At 30.4% G+C, this 21868-nt stretch overlaps 2 protein-coding genes across 4 annotated transcripts; one reads left to right on the top strand and one right to left on the bottom strand.

Moving 5' to 3' along the window:
* Positions 1-2236: 2236 nt before the first annotated feature.
* LOC148608478 (uncharacterized) lies at positions 2237-10348 on the bottom strand. 3 transcript variants are annotated; one of them, XM_088545428.1, is made up of 6 exons: positions 10088-10347; positions 9216-9283; positions 8471-8635; positions 7953-8081; positions 7229-7288; positions 2237-6568 (listed from the first exon to the last, which is right to left on the bottom strand). In XM_088545428.1, the coding sequence occupies exons 1-6, from the start codon at positions 10192-10194 to the stop codon at positions 6279-6281; spliced, it is 819 nt and encodes a 272-aa protein (XP_088401554.1). In that variant the 5' UTR covers positions 10195-10347; the 3' UTR covers positions 2237-6278. The 3 variants fall into 3 exon arrangements, with proteins under 3 accessions (XP_088401554.1, XP_088401553.1, XP_088401555.1); XM_088545427.1 differs by having other exon boundaries at positions 2237-6564; positions 7159-7288; XM_088545429.1 differs by having other exon boundaries at positions 6440-6568; positions 7024-7288; positions 10088-10348.
* A 2742-nt stretch (positions 10349-13090) lies between these two features.
* LOC148608479 (uncharacterized) lies at positions 13091-21535 on the top strand. Its single transcript, XM_088545342.1, has 6 exons — positions 13091-13356; positions 14161-14228; positions 14809-14973; positions 15366-15494; positions 16152-16277; positions 16865-21535. Exons 1-6 carry the CDS (start codon positions 13250-13252, stop codon positions 17152-17154), a joined length of 885 nt encoding a protein of 294 aa, XP_088401468.1. The 5' UTR covers positions 13091-13249; the 3' UTR covers positions 17155-21535.
* Positions 21536-21868: the final 333 nt, after the last annotated feature.

Below are 21868 nucleotides of genomic sequence, written 5' to 3' on the forward strand. Positions count from 1 at the left end.
TCATTACCATAACAACCAGCACAATCATAAAAAAATATTATTCACCAAGAAATTTGATTTTTAAACCATTACATGTCAGCCTTACTGGCATTAATTATATTGAAATATATCATAAGACGAACTATTTGCTCGTCTGTATAATAGAAAATGAGCAGTAAGAGAAGAGACTTACTGCTCTAACTTGTATATATTTATATTTTCAATTCCTGTTTTAATCCATTTTGAATCCATGGTGCGTACTATATGATCTGTATCTCTAAAATACGGCACCTAATGCAGTAGACTAGAAATATCTTCGAGTATAAATCAGTAGAACTATATTTTTAAAATAATTCCGATGCAAATCATGTTTTTATTTTTATTTGTTGTGTAAGCAACACTTAGTACATAGATTTTATTTGACATAATCATCGTTTGTTATCATTTCAGTTTTAAAGTGGTCATTTACAGACTGCGTACGTAAGTTATGTAGATGATAAAGAACAAGTAATTTCTGTTTGTTATCGTAGATACATAGATTGTAAAGACCTAACCTGTTTAAGCTCTAGTAATAAGGTTTGTGAGTGTCCATGTATTTCATTCTTAGTATGGGTTTGTTCTGTCTACTCAAATTGGTGTTTGCGGTATTAAGCAGTGCGATTGGGATTACAGAGAAAAAGAATGATTAAGAATCTGCAAGCCACGTAGACTGATATGGAGACTGTCAAAGTATGATCATTATTATTGTAAATCGATAATGTGCATTTATGTTTTTAATTAATATTTTCCTATATTTGATAATACATTTTTTGTCACAAATCTTTTTAATATACTTTTTATCACTTCACTTCTAGAAAAGCAGAGGACGCTAACCCTACTGGTGCACCTGGTCCTTGCTCCCAGTTTTTAGTGGAGTCCGAGTTGCTCATTTACTTTTGTTACTTTGTATGTATAATTTTAGTTACTTTATGTTCTTTGTTGTGTATGTCTGTTTTCCATGTCTGGTCTTTGTCCCTGGATTACATTCTTTTGATTACCGCTATTACCTTGGTTCCCTTGATTACTCTTTCATGTATATAGATTTGTCAACGGAACAGTATTCCTTTAATTTGAAAACTTCAGATATAGACGTAGGAAATAAAGCAGTGATCTGACCTATACTGCCACTACACTCTCCAAAGAGGAGATTAGTTCTATTCACTCTTGGTCTCTCTACCAAAGACGATGATTTTGATTTACCGTCTATGTACTGGATTCCTAAACTCCACAGAAGTCCATACAAACAACACTACATAGCAAAATGTACCACCAAACCCCATTTAAAACTGTTAACCTCTATACTCGCATGTGACAAAGAGGGTCTCCTTGGCACATATGTGTATAACAGTGACAGGTATAATTTTTCATTCCGAAACAAACACTTTTCTTGGTATATTTCGTGACGAAAGGTGAAATAGAATTACTATATACTATATACTTCGTATTTTGCTCCATATTTCACTTGTGCTCTTGGAACCGGAAACTTCATGTTAAAAAAAAGTTCTACAAAGGTTTGTTTTTTGTTTTGTTTTGGTTTTTTTTATCCTTTTAACGTTATCTTTGATACCAACTTGGTGTCCCTTTTAATTGCCTTGATTGCAATTAATTTTGTATAAGATGTAAGCATGTATTCATAAAAAAGTCAAACTCAAAGACACGCAACAGACATATGTACTATAAATCCGGCATACTCCTTTTGTTATCACTAAAAAACTTGTATTTTAAATATGGGCATAACAATTTGCTGTGTTGATACAAAACATGTTTTTTTTCAATATATATGTACTGATTTACCAAATTGTTGATAAAGAATAAAAATGAACTTTGATTGATAGTCAGGCCACAAATAGAACCAAGTATTCAATCAGATTACTTTAAATGTATAAAATAACCAGGACATTGCCACAATTAAAAATCAACTTAATTTGCGTTATTAATGGCTATTTACAGGAAATAATAAGGTTTTATACAAGGAAACATTAATACATTGTTGTGATGAATAAGGTCAAGTATTCATTTGTGAAATGTTGATTTATATCTTTGAAAAAAAACTCTTGATTATGACCCAAACTATTGGGTAAATTATTAATATTTCATACTTTCGTTCAAACTCTTTTTATCCTATTCTTCATAAAAGAAAAATAAAGTTAAATTTGATGACACTGACAAAATATGTTGTGTTTATAGCAACTAAAAATGTGGTCACATCAAAAGCATGTTGATTCCAAGCTTTATTTAAATTAATACATTACAAACACAAAACATACTATTTCTGTACTGATTCATGTTAGTACTGATGTGACAACCTACACAGCATTTCTTCTCTGTGTTAAATAAATGTACAACACTTACAATCTATACAGTCTCTAGAACGACTACACATTTTATAAAACCACTGTATTAACCTTTTTAACAGTATTTGAAAAAAAATACTATTTCCAATGAACATGTGATTTGAATAAAGTTATTTCTGTTTGTTTTTGTATTGAATATGATTTACTTCAGGGAAATACTACTCTAGCGTTTCTAATTTTATGTGTTTTAAATCAAACGATTTGCAGGAACTAACATCTGATGAAACATAAGAACATTTTAATAAAAAATGTACCGTCATGCCATGAAAACCTATATCTAAAAGTTCATTAACCACAAATAAAACTTGGTGCAAAAAGGTCAAATGAACCCACCTAGTACATTTTTACATGTAAGCTGGAGACAAAATACAAAAGATATATATATTTTCTGGATTATACACCTGTATTTTGATACTGTATTGTTGCATAAACTGGAAATGTTTGGTGTAAGTTAAAATAGTTTGAAATGGTTTAATTCATTGTATACAGAAAGCAATGTGTTGGTTTGAATGGTATTTTATCAGAAGTAAGTATTACTGTAGGTGTTTTACATAGATCTATCCTTTGACGCCTGTTTCTTTAAATGTTATTTGTCAATGACTATAGATTGTTTAGTTCATTCACATGCAACTATTTATGCTTATGATACATCACAAGATGTTGCTGATCAATGTGAAAATATAATTGACAGAAAAAAATGAAGATGTTGTAAATGAACTCAGTGCATGCTTATTTGGAATTTAAAAAATATGCTGAAAAATGTTTATTTGCATAGTAGATATTGTACAAGAAACTGTTAAAATATCTTAGAAGTTTAATGTCTACAAAAGCTCTACTTAAAGTATACAATACTTTTTTGTCCCCACATTTTAATTATTGTACTGTGTGGGCCAACTCATAAAGTGTACGTAATGTACTACAAAATAACTACACTTTACTTCAGCTTTTACTTCGTAACATGAACTTTTATGCATGTGACTATTAGGTACAAAAAAGTAGTTGTTCACTGGACAGTGCTACATTGTCACCATCATTGCAGTGTAAAAAGGTAAGTATTGAGATTTATGATGATTTGAGCTTTAAGCCAAACTGATGATTTTACTTTCCATAGTGCATACTCTCATTGATTCAATCTAAATAAAAAAACTCAATAAATAAATAAAAACTAATACTATCATGGTTAACAGTGACGGGTATAATGTTAATCATTCCGAAACAAACACTTTTCTGAGTATATTTCGCGACTTACCGCTAGAGTTGTCTCTCTTTTATTTAATCTGAAGATAGTTCGCATATATGCATGACGTGTTAGTACCAACGAGTCGCTTATTGGCTTAAATCGTGCGTAACAAATCCTTACGGGAAATCCCGGGACGATTTGTTTACAAACAAAGTTCGTAAGTTCCCGTCGAACTCCGGTGACAATTGTCTGCTTGATCAACTTCTCAGTATTGTATGTTGTTCGCGTAAAATAAATCCGAGATATCCGAACTTACGCCGAAATGCATTCTGGGTTCTTCGGTTTTTGGACAAACCAATTAAACGTAAAAAAACAACTCCTAGCGACCCGATCACTGTAAACATAGCCGACTTGTAACAATGTAAATATTGGGACCGAGAATTAAAATCTCACCTGAATTTAACGATTCAATGTTTAGGGAGAAGCGGTTTGGCTAAACGAACGAGTATGTCTTTTAATACAATTTAAACGACGGAAGTTGTCAATAAAGTCGTTGAAAATATTTTTATTCAAATTTTAACAGTATCTTATTTATGTGACGCCGAATATAGTAAATCCGGCATACAACCTTTGTCATCATCAAAGTTCTTGTCTTATAATTATGATTACGATCAAATAATGGACGTTAAATATATGTTCTGATTTACCAAAATGATAATAAAAGGTAAAAAAATCATGATAGTCAAGCCACAAATAGAACCAAACCCTCAACCATATTACTTGAAATGTATAAAGTAGCAAGAAAATTTTCACAAAAGAGATCAAATAAACTATATGTTCAACTGTCATATTAGAAAGTGTAATTTGTAGTTGTTGACAGGAAATAATTTAGTTTTATACGCGGAAACAATATATAATTTGTCGTGAGAAATAAGGTCAAGTATTCATATCAGCAATGCTAGTTTATCAAAAACAATCTCTCTTGCTGGTGACCCTATTGGAAATAGTATTGATGTTGTATACTTTTTCTTATATATTCATTAAGGAAACAAAAAAAAAATAGTAAAATTTTATGACACTGAAAAAATATGTTGTGTGAACAAGCAACTACACATGTAGTTCCTCTAAAACGTGTTGAATTGGAACTACTTTTAAATGAACACTTTTCAAATACAAACATAATATTTTAACATAAATAACTGACATGTCAACCATTACATGCAAAGCATGTCTACACTGTGTATAATAACTGTATAACACTTACAAAAACAACAGTCAAAGGAAAGACTACATCTTTTATCAAACTATCGAAACAATATTTTAAAAGAAATTGTACAAGTTCCAATATATGATTTGAATGAAATATATCTAAATTTAAAGAAGATATGTTACGACTTCTAGTAGAGTTGTACAGTATAAATTCTCTGTGGTAAAAACAGACAATTATAACTACGCAAGGGTTTGGAATTTTGTGATTTAAATCATATGATTTAGGGAAACTAGTATCGGATGAAACGTGGTAGCATTTTGATAAACAAAAATGTACAGGCATGTCATGAAAGCCTGTATAAATGTCCATAAAATAAAATTAAATTTATTGTAAATAGGTCAAATAATCCCACATATTGCATTTGGAAGCTTGAGACAAAATACAAAAGATATATTTATATTCTGGATTATACATCTGTATTGATCCCAATTTTTCTCGTCGTCTTTTTTTATTATATGATCTCGGGTTGTTATAATTATCATAGTTTATCACATGGATCCATTTTGAAATATCAAAAAATGTACAAAAAATATGTCACTGAATTCCATTTAATTGCATAAATAGCCAAGACAATAGTTACACCAGGCGTCGGTTTCACAAAAAGTCGTAAGTGTGAAATTGATCGTAATCGTAAATCATGACGTCAGAATGCTATTTTAGTTTACTTACGATCAACTTTACACTTCCGACTTTTTGTGAAATTGAGACCAGGACGTCATATTTCAATTGCATTAAACTTAAGTTTAAACATAGGTTTTCAGATGTACCATTATTCCTACAACTTGAATAGGCTGTGATCATGGACTACAAATATCAAATCTGATGTAATACTGTTATTATTGTCTAAAACATAGTACAATATGTACATGTAAAGAAAATAAATGTTATGTTGCTTTAGTTTAATGTAATGACGTCACAATTGTGTTATAATTATACGTCAGTTAACGAAGACTGCAAAAATGTAAATTTTCTTGTTCATTTCTAAGCGCTTTAGATCAATTTACACACCATGAAGTACACTCATATTTTTAACATAATATATTAAACGTGTTATCTATATCATAATGAATATAATCATTAAGTATGACGTTGTTTCTAGGTTGTGATCAGAATTCTTTGACATAAACGTGACGCCATTCTTCATTGTGCGGCTGAAACTTTTCGTGGAGTAATGTAGGTAACTATTGGATAATCCTTTTTTTATACTATTTTATTTGATTCATTCGTGTTTCGGTTTCATTGTTCTGTTTTTTCGTTATCTTTCCTGCCATGGATTATGTGTATATTCGAGTTATAATAGATAAAGATCGTCCAATGTCTAACAATATACTGGTTACATGTTCATGCAGTATATCATAGCATTGAACAAAAAACCAACCAACCAAAAAGCATGTAACAAATGAAACGAAGGAACAAATTATATACAAATTAACAATCAATTCTCTTAGCATTGTTCTCAAAACTCCTCTATGTCACAATAAACGTCCTCTGTGGCCTCACTGATGCTTGCACAGTTTCGAGCCTCTACATTGTCATCAATACTTGAAGTGACGGTGGTAGTGTCCTGATTGTTACTGCCGTGTCCGGTTGGAACAACTTCCATCCGAGTTTGATCTTTGACCTTCCTTGTTAGACGAATAGATCTCATAACGACCTCTTTTACTTGGATTACCACCACGACAAGGACAACTAGTCCAGTAACAGCTGCTGTCATTAGAATGTATACAGTAGTCAACGATGACTTATCTTCAAAGTGTAAAAAAGAGAGTTAGTTAACACAAAAATATGAAACGACTGAAAACAATGTTAAATTAGAGTCTGGTTTTTAAGTCTAGTTCATTCTGATTATTTTCGGGACACTTAATACATAACCGTTCAAAGTTTTGATATATTTTTATAGATATGAAACATTAATAGTAAAGTGAATGTGTCGATGTGACAAAACGTCGTGTGTCAGCGAATATCTAGTTTTAAAAACTATGTTTTCTCTTTGAAAATACAAATGAGTGACCTAACATATATCTGGAAAACAAGGTCATAAGGTTATGAGTGTCATAAATTTAAAAATAAAATGGCTAAATTAATATCTGCTTTTGATTTTGTGTAACTTGTTGTTTTTGTTTGTTAGTTCTTTTTCATAAAGACATTTATATATTGCAAGTAGTGTCAACTGGAATATCACAGAATATACTTTAATTTACATTATATGCGTTGTAGAGAAGTTTGATGACTTTGCATTTCGTCGCCAAATTATAAAATCACACACTGTAGTATTCAGTTCTTTACTAAACAACTTGACAAATATAAGGGACATGAATATCATGCTTTTAAATAATTTATCTTCATAATTTTCATGAGACTCCACTTCACCATCGGTACATCTACCGGTTATTGATTCACAAATACCATCAGTATTACAGACACAAGTCTGGGAACAGTTTGATCCATACATTCTTTTATCACATCCTAAGGAATGAAAAACAAAATAAGACTTAGAAAAGTCGGTAAATTTTAATTTTCGGAATTTGTGTTCGTATATTAGTTCAACGAACTTGTGAAAAACGTCTGCTGCAGATTCCTGTGAAATTTTGGTATATTAATTAACATTATATATGAGGATAACGAGCAAAAAAATGTGTTGTAACGTGACTACATTGTATTGGAGACAATGTGACACTAAGAAAAAACTGGAAATGCATATCTGTATTTTCTCACAAAGTTCATGTATTTCAAATATAAATTTAAATGATAAGCTTTTAGAGATATATTTATTCACCTGCTAAACGAAAAATTTTAAAGAAAAAACAAAATATTTGTATTATATTAACTTAGCAACCTGTATTGTGTATATTAGGCCCATGAGAATGGAGCAATGCTGCACACAATATAACATTCGATTACCAATAATTTCGAATTTAGAATAATATTAATAAGATTATCCATATAATTCACATATGTTAGTGAACAATATAATAAAAAAACACATTAGCGCTTTTTGTACAAAGATTATTTTCTCATTCCAACTAGAAATGGTACCGAAAACGAATTTACTATGTACTGGAACTTGTTTTTTAAGTAGACTTCATGCAACTGTTCTGTTATTGTAAATATAGATAATATGTAAACTGACTGTCGGTGCAAAAGCGTCCCGTCCATCCAGGAGGACAGATACACTGCCCAGACATTGGATGACAGCCTGCATTGTTCGCACAGATGCACTCTTGCTGACATTCATCTCCGTATTTCCCAACTGGACACACTGAAAGAATGTTTAAGATTTATATATAACGACAGATCCGCAATAGTGATTAAAGTAAAGTATAGTACGCATGTACAAGTATGATATATATTAGCGTATTTGGTAATTCAAAATAACAATATCTTCGACTTATCGGTCTTTATGTAATATTTGATTCAGTAAAAAAGGTTAGTATGTGTAGTTCAATAATTATCATAGCATGTTTAACTATATGTTCTTTAAGCCTTAGTGGAACACACAAAAGTTCATTCGATCGTCTTCATGATATGTTTATGCCGTAAAGATTAAATGTAAACTTAAAAAAAAACAATTATTATTGTTGACATAAAGTAAAAAATCATCACGTCTTTAAACTCAGAACATACACGTATATAACATTATAAACTTACCTGAAGAACAATTTTCTCCAGTAAATCCGGCATTACACACACAACCACGTTCTGGTTCACAATGTTGTGTTTGGCTACATGTACATGTCCTGGAACACTTAGGTCCGAACTTCCCTGGTATACATGGGTTCTCACAGTTTCTACCATATTTACCAGGTGGACATTCTAGAAAAGAACACAATTATGATTATACGATTATACCTATACATTCTGGACGGTATACAACTATATATTTCTGTTTAGTACTGGATTGGTCCACTCAAACAAGAAGAACGATATCAACACATAAATATGTGATGTTGTATGCTGATATCTAAATTCTTCAAAAAGTTTCTTCTTAATATGTTTGAGTGGGGAGCATATGCTTGTTCCATTAACTTCTTTTACAGCTATTCATCACTTCAATGTATACCTTCTAGATTTCATTGAAATGCCTGATTTGGTCATTAAACAATTATCCTTAAAACTGATATTCATGTAAATGCTTTTACATGTAACAAAGTAGCATCGTAGTTCATCAATGTATTGGTTGCAGCGCCAGGTCTAGCCGTAAACCAATTTAATTCAGATTTAATTCAAAATACACTATAATTATAGTTTCAATATCAACTAACTTCGTGTGTTTTTGTTATCAATATTGGCTTTTCATAACTGTACTATCGAGTTATCTGTTGGCTGCTCGTTGTTTTTATCTTACACTTAATTACATAATATCATCTTTTGAAATATCTGTTTTAAAAGTTACCTTGGCATTTGTCATTCTTTTCGAAGTAATCTGGACAACACTCAATTGCTAATGAGGTTCCATTGACGCTGAAAAAGGATGACGTGATTACACCATTTGTGTCGGTGAAGGTTGTATCATACGAATTACAAAAAAGACACTTCGACAGAAATATAGAAATATGAAATAATAATAAAATTAATGATAATAATAAGACTAAATATAGTAAATCTGTAATGAAAAAGACAGCCACATACCCACAGAGATGTAAATACTAAACCAATTACAAATAGGATGAAGGGATTGCTTATATTTAACATTAGAGATTGTTAAAATGTGTATTTTTGAAATGAAAATTGGAACAGGCAAAATATCTCTTAATAAGTATAAAATAACATATTTTGACTTTGCTATGCAATGTGTAATCTAAATTTTATATTTAAAAATATTGCTGGTTGAAGAAAATTGTAATTTTCGTTCATGCACTATTTCAAAAATCATTGATATATTTGCGCTCACAACTTTTGAAATTTAATGTGTTAACTTTTGCAGTTTTGATTATCCCCCTTTGAAAATATTCTGACACCATTAGAGTATCGCTCGCTAACAAACGGAGATTTTGGTATCTTGTATATGAAGATAAAATTAAGTGATTTGCATAGCACGAAAGAAGGACGTTATATGTAAAATTTAGCATATTAAGAATGTTGATATATCGTCTCTTCGGTTGAGTAGACCACGTACAAACAAATATTCAAATATGAACAAAAGAACAACAACAATAATTATAATAATAAGTAAGGTAACAAAACATTAAACTTTAAAATTATAAACATTATTTGCATAAAAAGCGCTTTTATAGTGGGCCATGGTATAATTTATCTATTACTTACTTTAAAGTTCCAAACAGTTTCCTAGGGCACACATTTGGTCCATTGGGGTCTAGAAACGAACATATCCGAAATAACACCAATATGTTAAATAACACATGTGTCATCATCTATGCTAGAAACGAGTGCATGTATGAAATCATTGAAAATTTTGCACAAAACTGTTCACAAATATACATATATACTTTAAAATTTAAATTCCATTTAGTTCGCAAGCCAAATGTAAAATATAGCAAATAAATTTCATTTACCCTGAAATAGTACTATTGATTTCTATCAAATGTTTCCTGTTTTTGTTTTTATAAAAAGCGTTATGACGTTTGTAAAAAAAATGGCACCTAATTCTAAAGTCCTTAAGCAGAATGTCATCTGGTTCGTGTTTGTGTTTTCTGCTTTTGTCATATATATTATAACGTATCGGTCCCTCATTGTTGCTTATTAGTTATTAGTCATTTGAATTTTAAACGTAAATGTGAAGCATGATCAACATGTACATATAACACAGTCCAATGTATCCGTTTTAGTGATTCTGTTACTGTTGAAAGTTTTTATCTAATTTCAATGTTAAAAGCAGTTTAATTGTCATCCTAAAGAAAGAGTGTACAAAGTAAATCGGATAAGCAGATCTTGCATGATGTTAAACCCTCCCATTTCACGTACATAATGCCCCTATCACCATCTCAAACATCAATACACACAATAATTGATTGTTTGACCATTATAATTAAATCCTATGCTATATTGTTACATTGTCTATCTGAGTTTACTGAGAGCAATTTTGAGAAAAATATATATATATGTCTATATGGATAATGTGAATACCGAATAAAAACTTATCACAGCGTCAACAAATGAACAATCGTAAGTATAATCCGATAATAGTCTAACAATATCAATGTGAAAAATATATAGAGAGTGATCATATACTTTAGCTTTGTACGGAGTTTCCTTGGAAATATTTGTATTTTGTATATTTTCGTCACAGTAACACTTTGTCACCTAAAGTTTTGAGTAAACGTGAGTGAATTAAGTAAACGTAAAAGTTAATATTACTACTATCACAAAAAATTAACAGACGGTGCAAGCAATAGACAACTATTCAATATATTTATCGAATAAGAGTGACGATAATTATTAAACATTTGTTTATACATAACTAATTCATTCGTGAAAGAAGTTTTAGGCAAACATAAGTAGAAAAGAAATAAATGCAAAATAAGAAAGAGAAAAAACAAAATAAAAAACGAAAAGAAGAAAACAAATAAAGAAAGACGAAAAATCAAAACGCATTCATTGCTCTAATTTTTTTAATTGCTTAAACTGTTACTGCTTAATGTACAATTGGATTAGGAGTAACAAAAGGATCGTTTTTTTTCAATGGGACATAAAACCATGGGCATTCGATCACCAAGAGACATTAGACTTACTACAGTGAAAAAGATATACATGTAAAAGATCACAGAACGTATTGTTTATTTCTTATAATTATCTCGAGAAATATGTTTGTATTGACTGAAGACGAAAAATACATGAAAAGATTCGAAAGATACAAATACTACAGCTGTATACATTAACAGTGCTATTAATTAATGCATGAGACAGGAATACGAATGAAGTCAGCTAATTAATACTTACTGGTGCCACGTTCGATTATTCTCTTGATTTGCTATACACCCAGCTGGAGCCATTGAATGTTCAAAATCAACAAATTCCATTTCCTGCTATTGAGTGTGAGGAACAAATTAGGATCGTTTCTTTAACGGAACATCAATGTTTGACAGAAATACTGATATATGTACTCCAGTGGAAAAAAGTTCAAAGTTAACAATGTAAGAGTAATGAAGGGAACCAAGGTTATAGCGGTAATCAAAAGAATGTAATCCAGGGACAAAGACCAGACATAGAAAGCAGACATGCACAACAAAGAACATAAAGTAACTAAAATCATACATGCAAAGTAACAAAAGTAAATGAGTCGCAATGAATGCGTTTTGATTTTTCGTCTTTCTTTATTTGTTTTCTTCTTTTCGTTTTTTATTTTGTTTTTTCTCTTTCTTATTTTGCATTTATTTCTTTTCTACTTATGTTTGCCTAAAACTTCTTTCACGAATGATTTAGTTATGTATAAACAAATGTTTAATAATTATCGTCACTCTTATTCGATAAATATATTGAATAGTTGTCTATTGCTTGCACCGTCTGTTAATTTTTTGTGATAGTAGTAATATTAACTTTTACGTTTACTAAATTCACTCACGTTTACTCAAAACTTTAGGTGACAAAGTGTTACTGTGACGAAAATATACAAAATACAAATATTTCCAAGGAAACTCCGTACAAAGCTAAAGTATATGATCACTCTCTATATATTTTTCACATTGATATTGTTAGACTATTATCGGATTATACTTACGATTGTTCATTTGTTGACGCTGTGATAAGTTTTTTATTCGGTATTCACATTATCCATATAGACATATATATATATTTTTCTCAAAATTGCTCTCAGTAAACTCAGATAGACAATGTAACAATATAGCATAAGATTTAATTATAATGGTCAAACAATCAATTATTGTGTGTATTGATGTTTGAGATGGTGATAGGGGCATTATGTACGTGAAATAGGAGGGTTTAACATCATGCAAGATCTGCTTATCCGATTTACTTTGTACACTCTTTCTTTAGGATGACAATTAAACTACTTTTAACATTGAAATTAGATAAAAACTTTCAACAGTAACAGAATCACTAAAACGGATACATTGGACTGTGTTATATGTACATGTTGATCATGCTTCACATTTACGTTTAAAATTCAAATGACTAATAACTAATAAGCAACAATGAGGGACCGATACGTTATAATATATATGACAAAAGCAGAAAACACAAACACGAACCAGATGACATTCTGCTTAAGGACTTTAGAATTAGGTGCCATTTTTTTTACAAACGTCATAACGCTTTTTATAAAAACAAAAACAGGAAACATTTGACAGAAATCAATAGTACTATTTCAGGGTAAATGAAATTTATTTGCTATATTTTACATTTGGCTTGCGAACTAAATGGAATTTAAATTTTAAAGTATATATGTATATTTGTGAATAGTTTTGTGCAAAATTTTCAATGATTTCATACATGCACTCGTTTCTAGCATAGATGATGACACATGTGTTATTTAACATATTGGTGTTATTTCGGATATGTTCGTTTCTAGACCCCAATGGACCAAATGTGTGCCCTAGGAAACTGTTTGGAACTTTAAAGTAAGTAATAGATAAATTATACCATGGCCCACTATAAAAGCGCTTTTTATGCAAATAATGTTTATAATTTTAAAGTTTAATGTTTTGTTACCTTACTTATTATTATAATTATTGTTGTTGTTCTTTTGTTCATATTTGAATATTTGTTTGTACGTGGTCTACTCAACCGAAGAGACGATATATCAACATTCTTAATATGCTAAATTTTACATATAACGTCCTTCTTTCGTGCTATGCAAATCACTTAATTTTATCTTCATATACAAGATACCAAAATTTCCGTTTGTTAGCGAGCGATACTCTAATGGTGTCAGAATATTTTCAAAGGGGGATAATCAAAAATGCAAAAGTTAACACATTAAATTTCAAAAGTTGTGAGCGCAAATATATCAATGATTTTTGAAATAGTGCATGAACGAAAATTACAATTTTCTTCAACCAGCAATATTTTTAAATATAAAATTTAGATTACACATTGCATAGCAAAGTCAAAATATGTTATTTTATACTTATTAAGAGATATTTTACCTGTTCCAATTTTCATTTCAAAAATACACATTTTAACAATCTCTAATGTTAAATATAAGCAATCCCTTCATCCTATTTGTAATTGGTTTAGTATTTACATCTCTGTGGGTATGTGGCTGTCTTTTTCATTACAGATTTACTATATTTAGTCTTATTATTATCATTAATTTTATTATTATTTCATATTTCTATATTTCTGTCGAAGTGTCTTTTTTGTAATTCGTATGATACAACCTTCACCGACACAAATGGTGTAATCACGTCATCCTTTTTCAGCGTCAATGGAACCTCATTAGCAATTGAGTGTTGTCCAGATTACTTCAAAAAGAATGACAAATGCCAAGGTAACTTTTAAAACAGATATTTCAAAAGATGATATTATGTAATTAAGTGTAAGATAAAAACAACGAGCAGCCAACAGATAACTCGATAGTACAGTTATGAAAAGCCAATATTGATAACAAAAACACACGAAGTTAGTTGATATTGAAACTATAATTATAGTGTATTTTGAATTAAATCTGAATTAAATTGTTTTACGGCTAGACCTGGCGCTGCAACCAATACATTGATGAACTACGATGCTACTTTGTTACATGTAAAAGCATTTACATGAATATCAGTTTTAAGGATAATTGTTTAATGACCAAATCAGGCATTTCAATGAAATCTAGAAGGTATACATTGAAGTGATGAATAGCTGTAAAAGAAGTTAATGGAACAAGCATATGCTCCTCACTCAAACATATTAAGAAGAAACTTTTTGAAGAATTTAGATATCAGCATACAACATCACATATTTATGTGTTGATATCGTTCTTCTTGTTTGAATGGACCAATCCAGTACTAAACAGAAATATATAGTTGTATACCGTCCAGATTGTATAGGTATAATCGTATAATCATAATTGTGTTCTTTTCTAGAATGTCCACCTGGTAAATATGGTAGAAACTGTGAGAACCCATGTATACCAGGGAAGTTCGGACCTAAGTGTTCCAGGACATGTACATGTAGCCAAACACAACATTGTGAACCAGAACGTGGTTGTGTGTGTAATGCCGGATTTACTGGAGAAAATTGTTCTTCAGGTAAGTTTATAATGTTATATACGTGTATGTTCTGAGTTTAAAGACGTGATGATTTTTTACTTTATGTAAACAATAATAATTGTTTTTTTTTTTTAAGTTTACATTTAATCTTTACGGCATAAACATATCATGAAGACGATCGAATGAACTTTTGTGTGTTCCACTAAGGCTTAAAGAACATACAGTTAAACATGCTATGATAATTATTGAACTACACATACTAACCTTTTTTACTGAATCAAATATTACATAAAGACCGATAAGTCGAAGATATTGTTATTTTGAATTACCAAATACGCTAATATATATCATACTTGTACATGCGTACTATACTTTACTTTAATCACTATTGCGGATCTGTCGTTATATATAAATCTTAAACATTCTTTCAGTGTGTCCAGTTGGGAAATACGGAGATGAATGTCAGCAAGAGTGCATCTGTGCGAACAATGCAGGCTGTCATCCAATGTCTGGGCAGTGTATCTGTCCTCCTGGATGGACGGGACGCTTTTGCACCGACAGTCAGTTTACATATTATCTATATTTACAATAACAGAACAGTTACATGAAGTCTACTTATAAAACAAGTTCCAGTACATAGTAAATTCGTTTTCGGTACCATTTCTAGTTGGAATGAGGGAATAATCTTTGTACAAAAAGGGCTAATGTGTTTTTTATTATATTGTTCACTAACATATGTGAATTATATGGATAATCTTATTAATATTATTCTGAATTCGAAATTATTGGTAATCGAATGTTATACTGTGTTCAGCATTGCTCCATTCCCATGGACCTAATATACACAATACAGGTTGCTAAGTTAATATAATACAAATATTTTATTTTTTCTATTAAATTTTTCGTTTAGCAGGTGAATAAATATATCTCTAAAAGCTTATCATTTAAATTAAGATTTGAAATACATGAACTTTGTAAGAAAATACAGATATGCATTTCAAGTGTTTTCTTAGTGTCACATTGTCTCCAATACAATGTAGTCACGTTACAACATATTTTTTGCTTGTTATCCTCATATATAATGTTAATTAATATACCAAGATTTCACAGGAATCTGCAGCAGACGTTTTTCACGAGTTCGTTGAACTGATATACGAACACAAATTCCGAAAATTAAAATTTACCGACTAAGTCTTATTTTGTTTTTCATTCCTTAGGATGTGATAAAGGAAGGTATGGATCAAACTGCTCCCAGACTTGTGTCTGTAATACTGATGGTATTTGTGAATCAATAACCGGTAGATGTACCGATGGTGAAGTGGACTCTCATGAAAATTATGAAGGTAAATTATTTAAAAGCATGATATTCATGTACCTTATATTTGTTGTTTAGTAAAGAACTGAATACTAAATTGTGTGATTTAATAATTTGGCGACGAAATGCAAAGTCATAACTGCTCTACAACGCATATAATGTAAATTAAAGTATATTCTTTGATATTCCAGTTGACACTACTTGCAATATATAAATATCTTTATGAAAAAGAACTAACAAACAAAAACAACAAGCAACACAAAATAAAAAGCAGATATTAATTTAGCCTTTTTATTTTTAAATTTATGACACTCACAACCTTATGATCTTGTTTTCCAGATATATGTTAGGTCACTCAGTTGTATTTTCAATTAGAAAACATAGTTTTTAAAACTAGATATTCGCTGACACACGACGTTTTGTCACATCGACACATTCATTTTACTGTTAATGTTTCATATCTATAAAAATATATCAAAACTTTGAACGGTTATGTATTAAGTGTCCCGAAAATAATCAGAATGAACTAGACTTAAATTTCAGACTCTAATTTAACATTGTTTTCAGTTGTTTCATATTTTTGTGTAAACTAACTCTTTTTTTTACACTTTGAAGATAAGTCATCGTTGACTACTGTATACATTCTAATGACAGCAGCTGTTACTGGACTAGTTGTCCTTGTCGTGGTTGTAATCAAAGTAAAAGAGGTCGTTATGAGATCTATTTGTCTAACAAGGAAGGTCAAAGATCAAACTCGGATGGAAGTTGTTCCAACCGGACACGGCAGTAACAATCAGGACACTACCACCGTCACTTCAAGTATTGATGACAATGTAGAGGCTCGCAACGGTGCAAGCATCAGTGAGGCCACAGAGGACGTTTATTGTGAAATAGAGGAGTTTTGAGAACAATGTTAAGAGCATTGATTGTTAATTTGTATATAATTTGTTCCTTCGTTTCATTTGTTACATGCTTTTTGGTTGGTTGGTTTTTTTTTCAATGCTATGATATACGGCATGAACATGTAACCTGTATATTTTTAGACATTGGGCGATCTTTATCTATTATAACTCGAATGTACACATAATCCATAGCAGGAAAGATAACGAAAAAAACAGAACAATGAAACCGAAACACGAACGAATCAAATCGAATAGTATAAAAAAAGATTATCCAATAGTTACCTACATTACTCCACGAAAAGTTTCAGCCGCACAATGAAGAATGGCGTCACGTTTATGTTAATTCTGATCACAACCTAGAAACAACGTAATACTTAATGATTATATTCATTATGATATAGATAATACGTTTAATATATTATGTTAAAAATACGAATGTACTTCATGGTGTGTAAATTGATCTAAATCGGTTAGGAATGAACAAGAAAATTCACATTTTTGCAGTCTTCGTTAACTGACGTATAATTATAACACATTTGTGACGTTATTACATTAAACTAAAGCAACATAACATTTATTTTCCTTACATGTACATATTGTACTATGTTTTAGACAATAATAACAGTATAACATCAGATTTGATATTTGTAGTCCATGATCACAGCCTATTCAAGTTGTAGGAATAATTGTACATCTGAAAACCTATGTTTAAACTTAAGTTTAATGCAATTGAAATATGACGTCCTGGTCTCGATTTCACAAAAAGTCGGAAGTGTAAAGTTGATCGTAAGTAATGACGTCATAAACTAAAATAGCATTCTGACGTCATGATTTACGATCAATTTCACACTTACGACTTTTTGTGAAACCGACGCCTGGTGTAACTATTGTCTTGGCTATTTATGCAATTAAATGGAATTCAGTGACATATTTTGTTGCATATTTTTTGATATTTCAAAATGGATCCATATGATAAACTATGATAATTATAACAACCCGAGATCATATAATAAAAAAAGACGACGAGAAAAATGGGGATCAATACAGATGTATAATCCAGAAAATAAATATATCTTTTGTATTTTGTCTCAAGCTTCCAAATGCAATATGTGGGATTATTTGACCTATTTACAATAAATATAATTTAATTTTATAGACATTTATACAGGCTTTCGTGACATGCCTGTACATTTTTGTTTATCAAAATGCTACCACCTTTCATGAGATACTAGTTCCCCTAAATCATGATTTAATCACAAAATTCCAAACCCTTGAGTAGTTATAATTGTCTGTATTTACTACAGAGAATTTAGACTGTACAACTCTACTAGAAGTCGTAACATATCTTGTTTAAATTAAGATATTTTTCATTCAAATCATATATTGGAAATTGTATAACTTCTTTTAAAATATTGTTTCGATAGTTTGATAAAAGATGTAGTCTTTCCTTTGACTGTTGTTTTTGTAAGTGTTATACAGTTATTATACACAGTGTAGACATGCTTTGCATGTAATGGTTGACATGCCAGTTATATATGTTAAAATATTATGTTTGTATTTGAAGTGTTCATTTAAAAGTAGTTCCAATTCAACACATTTTAGAGGAACTACATTTGTAGTTGCTTGTTAACACAACATATTTTTTTCAGTGTCATAAAACTTTTTTTTGTTTCCTTAATGAATATATGAGAAAAAAGTATACAACATCAATACTATTTCCAATAGGGTCACCAGCAAGAGAGATTGTTTTTGATAAACTAGCATTGCTGATATGAATACTTGACCTTATTCCTCACGACAAATTATAAATTGTTTCCGCGTATAAAACTAAATTATTTCCTGTCAACAACGACAAATTACACTTTCTAATGATAGTTGAACATGTAGTATATTTGATCTCTTTCGTGAAAATTTTCTTGCTACTTTATACATTTCAAGTAATTTGGTTGAGGGTTTGGGTCTATTTGTGGCCTGACTATCATGATTGTTTTACCTTTTATTATCATTTTGGTAAATCAGAACATATATTTAACGTCCATTATTTGATCGTAATCATAATTATAAGACAAGAACTTTGATGATGACAAAGGTTGTATGCCGGATTTACTATACTCGGCGTCACATAAATAAGATACTGTTAAAATTTGAATAAAAATAGTTTCTTTATTCACACCTACCGTCGTTTAAATTGTATTAAAAGACTTGCTCGTTCGTTTAGCCAAACGGCTTCTCCCTAAACATTGAATCGTTAAATTCCGGTGAGATTTTAATTCTCGGTCCCAATATTTACATTGTTACAAGTCGGCTATGTTTACAGTGATCAGGTTGCCAGGAGATGTTTTTTACGTTTAATTGGTTTGTCCAAAAACCGAAGAACCCAGAATGCATTTCGGCGTAGGTTCGGATATCTCGGATTCATTTTACGCGAACAACGTACAATACTGAGAAGTTCATCAAGCAGACAATTGTCACCGGAGTTCGACGGGAACTTACGAACTTTGTTTGTAAACAAATCGTCCCGTAGAAACCAACATGGCGGAAAATAGTATGGGATTTCCCGTAAGGATTTGTTACGCACGATTTAAGCCAATAAGCGACTCGTTGGTACTAACGCGTCATGCATAAATGCGAACTATCTTCAGATTTAATAAAAGAGAGACAACGGTTTAAAAAGTAGAACTTTAATTTTAAAATGTGCTGTATGTGACGTCGAGTATAGTACATATGTTTGTTGCTTGTCTTTGAGATTGTTTTAATGATGAATACATGTTTACATCTTAAACTCATAGAAATTTACTTGTAATCAGGGCAATTAAAAGGGAAACCATGTTTATTTAAAAGATGACGTAAAAAGGACGCAAAATAGGTTTATAATACTACTAAAGATTTTTTAGCGAGATTCTTATTTCCCGGTTCTAACAGTACAACTGAAATATGAAGCAAAATACAAAGTTTGCACATTGATAACTACCAGGAAGATTTTAACAATAGTGATAAAGTTCTTTTGAACTAAATATACTCAGAAAAGTGTTTGTTTCGGAATGATTAACATTATACCTGTCACTGTATTAGTTTTTATTTTAATGGTATGACTTTTTTAATTGAGTTTTTTTTATTTAGATTGAATCAATGAGAGTATGCACTATGGAAAGTAAAATCATCAGTTTGGTTTAAAGCTCAAATCATCATAAATCTCAATACTTACCTTTTTACACTGCAGTGATGGTGACAATGTAGCACTGTCCAGTGAACAACTACTTTTTTGTACCTAATAGTCACAAGCATAAAAGTTCATGTTACGAAGTAAAAGCTGAAGTAAAGTGTAGTTATTTTGTAGTACATTACGTACACTTTATTAAATGGCCTACACAGTACAATAATTAAAATGTGGGGACAAAAAAGTATTGTATACTTTAAGTAGAGCTTTTGTAGACATTAAACTTCTAAGATATTTTAACAGTTTCTTGTACAATATCAACTATGCAAATAAACATTTTTCAGCATTTTTTTTTAATTCCAAATAAGCATGCACTGAGTTCATTTACAACATCTTCATTTTTTTTCTGTCAATTATATTTTCACATTGATCAGCAACATCTTGTGATGTATCATAAGCATAAATAGTTGCATGTGAATGAACTAAACAATCTATAGTCATTGACAAATAACATTTAAAGAAACAGGCGTCAAAGGATAGATCTATGTAAAACACCTACAGTAATACTTACTTCTGATAAAATACCATTCAAACCAACACATTGCTTTCTGTATACCATGAATTAAACCATTTTAAACTATTTTAACTTACACCAAACATTTCCAGTTTATGCAACAATACAGTATGGTCAACCGTATCAAAATACAGGTGTATAATCTTTTGTATTTTGTCTCCAGCTTACATGTAAAAATGTACTAGGTGGGTTCATTTGACCTTTTTGCACCAAGTTTTATTTGTGGTTAATGAACTTTTAGATATAGGTTTTCATGGCATGACGGTACATTTTTTATTAAAATGTTCTTATGTTTCATCAGATGTTAGTTCCTGCAAATCGTTTGATTTAAAACACATAAAATTAGAAACGCTAGAGTAGTATTTCCCTGAAGTAAATCATATTCAATACAAAAACAAACAGAAATAATTTTATTCAAATCACATGTTCATTAGAAATAGTATTTCTTTTCAAATACTGTTAAAAAGGTTAATACAATGGTTTTATAAAATGCGTAGTCATTCCAGAGACTGTATAGATTGTAAGTGTGTACATTTATTTAACACAGAGAAGAAATGCTGTGTAGGTTGTCAAATCAGTACTAACATGAATCAGTACAGAAATAGTATGTTTTGCGTTTGTAATGTATTAATTTAAATAAAGTTTGGAATCAACATGCTTTTGATGTGACCACATTTTTAGTTGCTCTAAACACAACATATTTTGTCAGTGTCATCATATTTAACTTTATTTTTCTTTTATGAAGAATAGGATAAAAAGAGTTTGAACGAAAGTATGAAATATTAATAATTTACCCAATAGTTTGGGTCATAATCAAGAGTTTTTTTTTCAAAGATATAAATCAACCTTTCACAAATGAAAACTTGACCTTATTCATCACAACAATGTATTAATGTTTCCTTGTATAAAACCTTATTATTTCCTGTAAATATCCATTAATAACGCAAATTAATTTGATTTTTAATTGTGGCAATGTCCTGGTTATT

This window comes from Perna viridis, chromosome 9 (genome assembly GCF_037379345.1).
Source record: "Perna viridis isolate PV_CMFRI_1.1 ecotype Kerala chromosome 9, ASM3737934v1, whole genome shotgun sequence".
NCBI classification, from domain to species: domain Eukaryota; kingdom Metazoa; phylum Mollusca; class Bivalvia; order Mytilida; family Mytilidae; genus Perna; species Perna viridis.

Excerpts from the sequence above, each read along its gene's own strand:
- LOC148608478 (XM_088545427.1), bottom strand. The coding sequence starts at position 10,194 with ATGATGACACATGTGTTATTTAACATATTGGTGTTATTTCGGATATGT. Across the intron at positions 8,636-9,215 it reads AAAGAATGACAAATGCCAAG|AATGTCCACCTGGTAAATAT; the intron begins GTAACTTTTAAA and ends GTTCTTTTCTAG. Across the intron at positions 8,082-8,470 it reads TGGAGAAAATTGTTCTTCAG|TGTGTCCAGTTGGGAAATAC; the intron begins GTAAGTTTATAA and ends ACATTCTTTCAG.
- LOC148608479 (XM_088545342.1), top strand. The coding sequence starts at position 13,250 with ATGATGACACATGTGTTATTTAACATATTGGTGTTATTTCGGATATGT. Across the intron at positions 13,357-14,160 it reads AAACTGTTTGGAACTTTAAA|CGTCAATGGAACCTCATTAG; the intron begins GTAAGTAATAGA and ends ATCCTTTTTCAG. Across the intron at positions 16,278-16,864 it reads CTCTCATGAAAATTATGAAG|ATAAGTCATCGTTGACTACT; the intron begins GTAAATTATTTA and ends TACACTTTGAAG.